The sequence below is a fragment of the Leuciscus leuciscus genome (assembly GCF_965113295.1).
Source record: "Leuciscus leuciscus genome assembly, contig: HAP1_SCAFFOLD_289, whole genome shotgun sequence".
NCBI lineage: Eukaryota > Metazoa > Chordata > Actinopteri > Cypriniformes > Leuciscidae > Leuciscus > Leuciscus leuciscus.
In genome coordinates this window covers 29,518-40,397 of record NW_028118437.1, presented here as the reverse complement: position 1 = coordinate 40,397, position 10,880 = coordinate 29,518, and the positions used below count along the sequence as shown (strand labels likewise).

The following is a 10,880-nucleotide window of genomic DNA, read 5'->3' as shown; positions in this document are numbered from 1 at the left end:
ATTGTACGTGGAACGTCCAGATCTCAGCCTCTGGACAGAATTTGGAGATGAAACCTGCGCTCCTGCGCTCGTCTGGACGTGCCCAGACAGCGCTGTGAATTTCAGGGAGTTTGGAGAAACTTGAAAATCTGACTGAAAAATTCTCCAAGGGATACCCCTTTGAGTTTTTTGGGGTCGAATTTTCAAGTTTCTCCAATCTCTTTGAAATTCACACCATGGACAGGGCGTGTCCAGATGAGCACAGGAGTGCAGGTTTCATCTCCAAATTCTGTCCAGAGGCTGAGATCTGGACGTCCCACGTACAATCTATCCCATTCAAAAATTTAGGCTGTTCGTGGACAGTGGAATTTGGAGGTTCTGAAGGCTGCAAATCGCTCAGGGGGGCCCAGAGATTAACATAAAATTGATATTTAATCATTTTTATGCAATCTTTTCCATAATGACATCAAAATATAAAAAGGATCCCACCTGTAACCTATATGACAGGGTCCCTGTAAGCTGTCCGTGGACATGTCCATTTAAGGCTAATTATGCATAATTATGAACTGTAAAGTACCCCAACATGTTGCATTGTCTTCCCTGTGCACTGTACTGCATGTTTTAAGTAATAAAACATTAATAATCATAAATTATGACCTGTTAATGCATTGACCACGGACAGCCTAAAGAGGTCCCGTCAAATAAGTTACAGGTGGGACCTTCCTGTGCCCACCTGCAACTTATTTGACAGGGTCCCTGTATGCACTCCATGGACATGTCATTTTAAGGCTAATAATGCATAATTATGAACTGTAAAGTACCCCAACATGTTGGATTGTCTGGCCTGTGCACTTTACTGCATAATTTAAGTAATAAAACATTTATAATGATGAAATATGACCTAATAATGCATTGACCACCGACAGCTTACAGAGACCCTGTCAAATAAGTTGCAATTGGGCACAGGAAGGGCCCACCTGTAACTTATTTGACAGGGTCCGCGGACAGCTTGCAGGGACCCTGTCATATAAGTTACAGTTGGGCCCTTCCTGTGCCCACTTGCAACTTATATGACAGGGTCCCTGTAAGCTCTCCGTGGACATATCAAATAAGTTACAGGTGGGCCCTTCCTGTGCCCACCTGTAACTTATTCGACTGGGTTACTGTAAGCTGTCTGTGGACATGCCATTTAAATGCTAACTATGCACAATTATGAACTTTAAAGTACCCCAACATGTCTGTTTGTCTTCCCTGTGCACTCTACATTACGTTTAAAGTAATAAAACATTTACAACCCTGAATTATGACCTATTAATACATTGACCACGGACAGCCTAAAGAGGTCCCGTCAAATAAGTTACAGGTGGGACCTTCCTGTGCCCACCTGTAACTTATTTGACAGGGCCCCTATAAGCTGTCAGTGGACATAGGTGTTATAACAAATTAATTACACATGGTTTGATTACACGTTCAGATCAATTAACCCTTTAACCAGTTTGAACCAATTGAATAAAACCTCTAATTCAATTTTCACAATAATACTTAGAAAAAAAAGACAGACAAGAAGTTAAAACTTCAACCAACAAAAACAACTTTATTTAAAACAAAAAAACGAACACTGCAAGGGGAACGAACGCTGGAACAGGATAAACAAACAAAAAAAAGTCTCTCAAAAAACGAACACTGGAACAAGGGTAAAAAAAAAAGTCTCTCAAAAATCGAACACTGGAACAAGGGTTAAAAAAAAAAAGTCTCTCAAAAAAGCGAACACCGGAACAAGGGTAAAAAAAAAAAAAAGTCTCTCAAAAAAGCGAACACCGGAACAAGGGTAAAAACTCAAAATGTCTCCAAAAAAACCGAACAACCGGAGCAAACGAAGGCAACGCCTATTTTGGTTTTCTTCGCCTGTTCATGGCCGCCTTTACCTTTTCTGCGGCCTTCTTTCGGCGGTTGATCCCAACCAGCGTTGTGGAGCTCGCGGAGAAGATGGCCTTTTTGACCTTCAGCGGTGACACAAGCTTCAATGGAGTCAGCAGCACCGTCGCCTTGCCTCTCCGTGCAGGGTACTTTCTGGGGGGGGTGCTCGGTTCCTGTGGCTCCTGTTCTTGGGATCCCTTCTCCGAGGCCTCCTCCTCCTCCCCGTGCTGTGCAAGGTAAAACAAATGCGTACACACAAAGACATGGTGAGCAAGTGATCGTGATGTTGCAAACGATTATAACACGCTAGGTTCACTGCAAGTCAAAGGTAGCCAACTTACCTCGCTGGACTCGGGGCTGGACGCCCCAGACTCCTGGAGCTCCATGCGGGTCACCTCGGGAGTGGTGCTGCCCGACGTGAGCTCCTCGTCCGGGGACTCGGGAGCTCTCCTCTTTAGGGGTTGCTTGCCCTTACCCTTGGCAGGCCGCTTCCCCGAGGTCGGCTCCTTCGACGGGGAGGTCGGCTCCTTCGACGGGGATCCCCTCTCCGCACCTTCCAGGGCAGAGTCGAACAGCCTGCGGTGCTCCATGGCCTGCTGGGGAGTCAAGTTGGCCACATAAAATTTGTCCGCCGTCCGTGTGTCGTGACACATGAACTTGGACAGCTTCACCCGGTCGTCATTGTTGTGGGTGAACTTGATCTGGAAAGACAGAGACAGAGAAAAGTCAAAACCAATGCCGCCACCAGGGAAGGCCGCCGAAATACGCGCCAGAGCGCCCAAAAACACTTACGTGACTGGCAATGGACGTCCGGACGTCGGTGAAGGTGGGGCAGCCGGGAAGGCCCATCGACTTCCAGGCCTCCTGGAAGTAGCAGTTCAAGTTCTTGCAGGGGTTTTGGGTGGACGTGAAAAACAGGTATTTGGCCGTGGGACCGCCCGGCAGCTGGTCCTTCAGCTGGAGGAACCTCGTCACCCACCCAAACTCCTCCTCCGTCAAGGCGATCTGGGCCGACCCGAAGGCCATGTTGGTCTTGTGCTGGGCTATCTGTGGACACACGGGGGGAACGACAGTCAGGAGAGGCGGCAAAAACAAATCAGGGAACAACAAATAAAAGTCAGACGCTCACATTGATGAGGTACGCCCTCTCAGAGGAGGATTTACGGGCCCCCACAACCTCCTGGATGGTGATATTCTGAAAAACACCCCCTCTGTGGCCGTAAATGCAGGAGAGCAGTGCCGCAAAGTGCCCGTAAAACCTCCACAGGTTCTTCAGGCTGGGCTCCTTCTCCAGGAGGTCTAAAGACGGGAGAGAAGCACAACGTCAAGGTTCAAACGTTCGTTCGGCAACAGGTGAGTACCTCGAGTCGGGGAGAAGGTAAAAGACAACTTACCCAGTAGCTCGGGGATGGCCTTGGCCGCGAGCTCCCGGCACGTCAAAAGGGTGGCCTTGGCAAGGATATTCGTCTCCTTGCCCTCCTTGACCGCCGTCTGGTGGACGGCCAAGCCCCTCTTCAGGGACTTCCTCAGGCTCCCCATCTCCCTGCGAAGGCCGACCAGGGCTTTCCTGGAGAGGCGGCAGGACTGCGGAGGGGTTTCGGAAAGGAACCGCATGAAGCAGCCGACGTTCAGCACGTAGTGCTGGATGGTGGTCACCGCCATTTTGGCCTGCCGGAGGGAGCTGACCCAACTGCGAGAAGACAAGAATGGTTACAGAGGCGACAGATTGTTTTCAAACTGAGCCCACGACGGGAGAAAAGCTACTCACCTGTGTATCCTGGCAGTGTCGTCCAGGAAGCGGAAGTCGGCCAGGTTTTTCTTGCCCCTCGACATGACCGCCAGAAATTTCTTGATTCGGTACACCTGACAGCCAACGTTTTCTTTCAACTTGGTGCCAGGGTCTGGGCCTTCCCTGTGCCGCCTGTACTCCTCCACGATCTCGTCTGCAAAAAGAGAAAGAGAGAAAAAAGTGAGAACAGAGGAAGTAGTGCATTGTCCACGGACAGCTTACAGGGACCCTGTCGAATAAGTTACAGTTGGGCACAGGAAGGGCCCACTTGCAACTTATTCGACAGGGTCCCTGTAAGCTGTCCGTGGACATGACGTGTCCACGGACAGCTTACAGGGACCCTGTCGAATAAGTTACAGTTGGGCACAGGAAGGGCCCACTTGCAACTTATATTGCAGGGTCCCTGTAAGCTGTCCGTGGACAATGCAAGAGTTAGTGTTAGCACAGCCACAAGTTGAAAAGATAAAACAGATAAAAGCGTCACACTCACTCAGCACCACCACGTGGTCGGGGTAATGGGGTTGATCTTCCTCGACGTCCTGCGGCTGCCGACTCGTGGAAGGCTTCTCCCCGTCTCCCTCAGGTTTCTCCTCGGGCAAGGCAGGGGGCTGCTGAACGGCAGAGGGCACCTCGGGGGAAGACTTGACGTCCTCTTCCACGGTACCGCGCTCCTCTTCTTCCGGGCCGAGAGAGGAGAGGAGCCTTTGGGCCACCTGCCCGATGCGGGTCGAGCCCAAGGAGGTCGACCTCCTCTTGAGGATTCGATAACGCCTGGTGACCATTCTGAGCGTCTCACTCAGGGTGTCGACTTGCTTGTTCAGGTCGGCCACCTGAGTTCTGAGGAGGCTCTTTACTTGTTTGCAGCCTGCCTTTTCGCACTCCTCCTCCTCCAGGTCCTCTGGCTCTTGGGGGCACGACGGGTCCTCCTCCATGAGCTGCTGCTCCTCCAGGTCGAGGGTGGAGACCATAGGTACGGCCGGGTTGGAGGCCCTCAGGGCAGTCAGCTTGGAAAGACACACTCTCCTCTTGCAGAAGCGGAGCGCTTCGTCCTGCACCCCCACCGAGACCTCAGAGTGCGTACGGATATGGCGGTCGAGGCGGTTGGAGAATTTGTTGCACGCCGGAACCGGGCAGAGGCCTGCACGGGCGTTCACTCGCCCCGACTCCATGGCAAGGAGGAGCTTCCTCTCCTCCTTGTTCTTGACGCCGTGGGTGACGACCAGGTGCTGGCCGAGGCGGGCGTAAGAGCGCAAACAGATCGGGCACGTTTCGATGGGCATCTTTCCACGACTGGACAGCAGAAAACGGGCTCGCAGACTCGCTTGGTGGTGGTCTAGTGTGGACTGACTGGGGGTCGACTCGCTCCCTTAAAACCTGTACTGTACACTTACCTGAAATTGGAGTGCAATTTAAAGTAATTCAATGTACACTTACCTGAAAATGGAGTGCAATTTTAAGTAATTTAATGTACACTTACCTGAAAATGGAGTGCAATTTAAAGTAATTTACTGTAGACTTACCTGAAAATGGAGTGCAATTTAAAGTAATTTAATGTACACTTACCTGAAAATGGAGTGCAATTTAAAGTAATTTACTGTACACTTACCTGAAAATGGAGTGCAATTTAAAGTAATTTAATGTACACTTACCTGAAAATGGAGTGCAATTTAAAGTAATTTAATGTACACTTACCTGAAAATGGAGTGCAATTTAAAGTAATTTAATGTACACTTACCTGAAAATGGAGTGCAATTTAGAGTAATTTACTGTACACTTACCTGAAAATGGAGTGCAATTTAAAGTAATTTAATGTACACTTACCTGAAAATGGAGTGCAATTTTAAGTAATTTAATGTACACTTACCTGAAAATGGAGTGCAATTTAAAGTAATTTACTGTAGACTTACCTGAAAATGGAGTGCAATTTAAAGTAATTTAATGTACACTTACCTGAAAATGGAGTGCAATTTAAAGTAATTTACTGTACACTTACCTGAAAATGGAGTGCAATTTAAAGTAATTTAATGTACACTTACCTGAAAATGGAGTGCAATTTAAAGTAATTTAATGTACACTTACCTGAAAATGGAGTGCAATTTAAAGTAATTTAATGTACACTTACCTGAAAATGGAGTGCAATTTAAAGTAATTTAATGTACACTTACCTGAAAATGGAGTGCAATTTAGAGTAATTTACTGTACACTTACCTGAAAATGGAGTGCAATTTAAAGTAATTTAATGTACACTTACCTGAAAATGGAGTGCAATTTAAAGTAATTTACTGTACACTTACCTGAAAAGGGAGTGTATCATCCCAGCTACAGCTTAATAGGCTTTCCATGGTCAGACTGGACAGGTTGTTATTACAGTTTTATTTTAAATTTTAATATTTTTTATTTTATTCTAAGTGTTTATGAAATAAAAATGCATGTTTATGATCTCTACTGTGCGTAGATATGTTTAACTTTATCCCTTGTAATTTTCCTTTTATTAATACATTTTAAATATTTTTTTGAAAATGCAATTTTTTTTTTTATTATGAATATGTAAAAAGTGACCCTAACCCTTAAACTTCATTTCAGTCATACAGTGTAAACAGCTGCTGCCACCCCCTTCGACAAGGTAATTTCAAAGTGTTATTTTGAGAATATTTCAGACTACAGAGGTCCCGTCACTTAAGTTACAGTTGGGCACAGGAAGGGCCCACTTGCAACTTATTCGACAGGGTCCCTGTGAGCTGTCTGTGGACATGACATGTCCACGGACAGCTTACAGGGACCCTGTCAAATAAGTTACAGTTGGGCACAGGAAGGGCCCACTTGCAACTTATTCGACAGGGTCCCTGTGAGCTGTCTGTGGACATGACATGTCCACGGACAGCTTACAGGGACCCTGTCGAATAAGTTACAGTTGGGCACAGGAAGGGCCCACTTGCAACTTACATGACAGGGTCACTGTAAGCTGTCTGTGGACATGACATGTCCACGGACAGCTTACAGGGACCCTGTCGAATAAGTTACAGTTGGGCACAGGAAGGGCCCACTTGCAACTTATTCGACAGGGTCCCTGTGAGCTGTCCGTGGACAATGCATTAATAGGTCATATCATGTTTCTAACTGAACTAACTTTGTTTCCATTTGTCAAAGATGCTACTGACTTGCCCGTTGTGCCCATCGAAAGTTGTGCACCTAAGGCACCACCTGAGGTCACAGCATCACATAGTGAACTCAGAGGAACGGAAAATTTTACTGAAACTTGCCAGGGGCAGAATCAAACTTAGGAACATCAGGTGTCCTGAGTGTGACATAATTTATGAAAATGTGGAGCGACACTTAAAATCGGGCCATCCAGAGCTGACGGTAAGTCTAATCTCAAACTAGCATACTTGTTTTTGTGAATTCATTTAAAAAATGTTTTGAATAAAACTCTCTTCAGGGAAAAAGGGTCAAGTTGTTGACCAAACAGTTGGAGAGAGAGGTAGCAGAGGAACAGCTACAAAAACTGAATAACGGTCAACAACTTGACCCTCCAGTCCTGTCAGCTCTGGATGGCCCTGTAGAGACCCCTCTGCATATCCCAGAGGAGTGCCTCCAATTGCTGGGTAGGTTTTGAATGATTTTCTTGCAATGGGAGTATAACATATTTTTTTACAAGGTGTTGATCAAACTATTGAGTCTGTGTGTGTGTGTGTGTGTGTGTGTGTGTGTGTGTGTGTGTGATTGTAGACGAGTTTGAAATGGAAGGGGCTCCAAGCTTTCTGGGTAAGTGATCAACATGTAATTATGCTGTTTATACAAGAACAACACATTAATACATTTTTATTTATTTTTGATTGTAGCCCTTCTTATGGAGAGTAATGAGCCTCCAAAAGAAGCACAAAGCCTCGGTAGGTATCAGGTGAACAATTGTTTAAACTTGTACTGTATTGTTTTTCTCCATGAACAGGACATTAATAAAAAAAAAAGTGAACTTTTTCTTGTTCTTCTTAGACGAGTTATTCAGGGAGGTAAGCGAATTTGAACAGTCTTTTCAGGCGTCGTCAGGTGCACAAGGTAAGTAATATGTGATAAGTTTACATGCATGAAACCAAGTTTTGTTGTTGTGTTATTTATTTTTTAATCGTTTTTCTTTGTTTCCCTTTTCTTTTTTTCATTTCCCAAGTTCTGCAGCAAAACACAGACTTGTGCACTGTCGACCTCAGCGACCTGCTTGAATTGTAAATAGTTTTTATAAATGTATATAGTTCAAATATTTTATGCCATAGTTTTATATTTATTTCGTTTTATATATTATATATATTGTATTTATGTTTTACATATTGTATTTTAAAATATATTTCTGTTTTACTGTCCTTTGTTCTGTTCAATTTATACTTTTATAAATCATGTTAAATAAATGTTCTTCAAATTATGGTTCAAAAATTAAAATTTTAAAATGATGGTTTTGTCTGTCTCATCTATTTGTCCAAAACATACCAACTATAGATTATTTGACATGATCCAGATAGGCTTTCCGTGGACATGACATTTTAAGTCTAATGATGCATAGTTATGCCGATGGGACACATAGGCCATTCGTGGTCACACATGAGGTCAGGGGGATGAATAGGCTGTTCGTGGTCAGTAAGCAGGGCAACGGGCTGTCACTTAGATTGGCCGTGGACGAACAGGCCGTTCATGGTCAAATAGGCGGTCAGTGGGACGAATGTGGTCAGTGGGCGGGGCCGCGGGCTGTCACCTAGATCGGCCGTGGACTAAGAGGCCGTTCGTGGTCAGATAGGCGGTCAGTGGGACGAATAGGCTGTTCGTGGTCAGTGGGCGGGGCCACGGGCTGTAACCTAGATCGGCCGTGGACTGAGAGGCCGTTCGTGGTCAGATAGGCGGTCAGTGGGACGAATAGGCTGTCCGTGGTCAGCGGGCGGGGCCACGGGCCGTCACCTAGATCGGCCGTGGACTGAGAGGCCGTTCGTGGTCAGATAGGCGGTCGGTGGGACGAATAGGCTGTCCGTGGTCACACTGGCGGTCAGGGGGACGAACGGGCACTTCGTGGTCGCATAGGCGGTCAGTGGGACGAATAAGCCGTTCGTGGTCACACAGGCGGTCAGGGGGACGGACGGGCACTTCGTGGTCGCACGGGCGGTTAGGGGGACGAATAGGCCGTTCGTGGTCAGTGGGCGTGGTCGGGGGCGGTCACGGGCGGTCGGGCGCTTCCTGGTCAAACTGGCGGTTAGGGGGACGAAATAGGCTGTTCGTGTCAGTGGGCGTGGTCGGGGGCGGTCACGGGCGCTCAGTGGGACGAACGGGCGCTTCGTGGTCGGTGGGTGTGGTCAGGGAATCTGCCGAAAAGGCGGTCAGGGGGAGGCGCGTGCGCTCCGTGGACGCCCGCCCGCAACCTATTCGGCGCGCGTCGAAACGATTGCAGGCGGCCGGGTGTCGCCCCCCTGTGGCCGATGCCCGGATTGCGGGCGAATCGGCCGAATTTCGTCGAGCTCCCGCGGGGCCGCCGAGGCCCCTGGGCCCGAGGCGACGCCTCCGGCCCGCCCCGCGGGGGCCCCCCTCCGGCCCGGCGCGGTCGGCCGGGCCCCGAAAAATAATCTAGGGGGCGGCGCGCAGCGGTCCACTGACCTCCTACCGCCTGGTACCTATCAGGCTGTTCGCGGACCCCCTCCCTAACGTGGCGGCCTAAGGCAGAGTAAAAGGCTTAAACAATAATAAGTCCCATAATGGAAAGCATATCCAGTATTAAGTGACTTCTCAACGGCTGAGCATACAGTGCCGTACTGCTCAGGGACACAGCTGTAACGACCGGTCCTCGTTAGTATAGTGGACAGTATCTCCGCCTGTCACGCGGAAGACCGGGGTTCGATTCCCCGACGGGGAGGCTTCTTCTTTATCACGGCCAAACACCTTGCATAAGCTCAGGCTTTACCGTGGAAGCTGCTGATGAGGCCAACCCGCCGTTCAAGACTCACCTGATGATGGTTAGCTAATTGCATTTGAAAGATTTTACTTTCAAGGAAGCGTTTGCAATGGGTTTGTAAAAGGTTGTTTTATGCATGTCTGGCCTGAGTTTTTGTTGCATTTCCAATCTGACCAGCAGGGGTCACCAGCGTGTGGCATTCCGAACGCTTCGAAACATTGAATCATTTTGCGAAGCAATCGGTTCAAAGCTTTGAAAAGCTTCGTTTCTCCCATCACTACCCTTTTGAGCTTGGTAAACCTTACAATCACGCGTAGCTGACCCAAGACTTGAAGTTGTGAACTGGGAAAGTGGCGATGGCTTGACGGCCACCCAGCCCCAGACACGGGCAAAACGGCCAACTCTTTCTGCCACGCTGGAACGCTGGCCCAACCTGCTGCGGTTCTTCGGAGCAAGCCGCAAAAAGTCCTCTGTTTTTTAACAAAAGCAGGTAGCTCTGCTGTGAGCAGAGCATCCAAAAATACCAGAAACTCGCAAATGTTCCCCTCCACGGAAATCTTTAGTAAAAGGCGAAAGATTTATGCGTGAATGAAGAGAAACCCGAGCTATACCCATGAGACGTTGGGACAATGTGCTCCCACGCACATGCCACCATGCTCAGCAAGGGTAATGTCTGGTGCAGGCTCCTCCCACCCAGCTTTTTTTCCTTTTTTAAAAAAAACAACAAACAAACAATAATACAGCCATTTCCATTAGAGGAAGGAGCACATTTAATAAGAATCTGCCCCCATCACCAGATGACCGCAAACCCTGTCTAAGAGGATGTCACTGAGGCCGATAGTATGTTGAAGACCAGTGGTAGTATTCGTATGAGATTTTTATGAACTCCCTGGAAGCTAAATGAACAAACCCTTCATCTCCTTGGATTGCAGGTGGATTCCTCCATAGGACAGGGTGAGCTCCTCTTCCTGCCCCCCTTGGCCAAAGTAAAAGGCTTAAACAATAATAAGTCCCATAATGGAAAGCATATCCAGTATTAAGTGACTTCTCAACGGCTGAGCATACAGTGCCGTACTGCTCAGGGACACAACTGTAACGACCGGTCCTCGTTAGTATAGTGGACAGTATCTCCGCCTGTCACGCGGAAGACCGGGGTTCGATTCCCCGACGGGGAGGCTTCTTCTTTATCACGGCCAAACACCTTGCATAAGCTCAGGCTTTACCGTGGAAGCTGCTGATGAGGCCAACCCGCCGTTCAAGACTCACCTGATGATG

General features: G+C 47.9%; 2 protein-coding genes across 3 annotated transcripts; one reads left to right on the top strand and one right to left on the bottom strand.

Moving 5' to 3' along the window:
* Nucleotides 1-1,112: 1,112 nt before the first annotated feature.
* Nucleotides 1,113-5,139, bottom strand: LOC309491492 (uncharacterized protein). Of its 2 annotated transcripts, none has more exons than XM_082190550.1 (7): nucleotides 4,176-5,139; nucleotides 3,665-3,839; nucleotides 3,291-3,586; nucleotides 3,026-3,195; nucleotides 2,689-2,943; nucleotides 2,238-2,597; nucleotides 1,113-2,123 (listed from the first exon to the last, which is right to left on the bottom strand). In XM_082190550.1, exons 1-7 carry the CDS (start codon nucleotides 4,963-4,965, stop codon nucleotides 1,866-1,868), a joined length of 2,304 nt encoding a protein of 767 aa, XP_082046676.1. In that variant the 5' UTR covers nucleotides 4,966-5,139; the 3' UTR covers nucleotides 1,113-1,865. The 2 variants fall into 2 exon arrangements, with proteins under 2 accessions (XP_082046676.1, XP_082046677.1); XM_082190551.1 differs by having other exon boundaries at nucleotides 1,113-2,105; nucleotides 2,450-2,597.
* A 1,551-nt stretch (nucleotides 5,140-6,690) lies between these two features.
* Nucleotides 6,691-8,520, top strand: LOC309491494 (uncharacterized protein). The gene is made up of 7 exons (XM_082190553.1): nucleotides 6,691-7,045; nucleotides 7,122-7,287; nucleotides 7,412-7,447; nucleotides 7,525-7,572; nucleotides 7,676-7,738; nucleotides 7,848-8,392; nucleotides 8,445-8,520. Exons 1-6 carry the CDS (start codon nucleotides 6,833-6,835, stop codon nucleotides 7,904-7,906), a joined length of 585 nt encoding a protein of 194 aa, XP_082046679.1. The 5' UTR covers nucleotides 6,691-6,832; the 3' UTR covers nucleotides 7,907-8,392; nucleotides 8,445-8,520.
* The last annotated feature ends 2,360 nt before the right edge of the window (nucleotides 8,521-10,880 follow it).

Excerpts from the sequence above, each read along its gene's own strand:
- LOC309491494 (XM_082190553.1), top strand. The coding sequence starts at position 6,833 with ATGCTACTGACTTGCCCGTTGTGCCCATCGAAAGTTGTGCACCTAAGG. Across the intron at positions 7,573-7,675 it reads AAAAGAAGCACAAAGCCTCG|ACGAGTTATTCAGGGAGGTA; the intron begins GTAGGTATCAGG and ends TGTTCTTCTTAG. Across the intron at positions 7,739-7,847 it reads GGCGTCGTCAGGTGCACAAG|TTCTGCAGCAAAACACAGAC; the intron begins GTAAGTAATATG and ends TCATTTCCCAAG.
- LOC309491492 (XM_082190550.1), bottom strand. The coding sequence starts at position 4,965 with ATGCCCATCGAAACGTGCCCGATCTGTTTGCGCTCTTACGCCCGCCTC. Across the intron at positions 3,587-3,664 it reads GACACTGCCAGGATACACAG|TTGGGTCAGCTCCCTCCGGC; the intron begins GTGAGTAGCTTT and ends GTCTTCTCGCAG. Across the intron at positions 2,944-3,025 it reads AGAGGGCGTACCTCATCAAT|ATAGCCCAGCACAAGACCAA; the intron begins GTGAGCGTCTGA and ends GTGTGTCCACAG.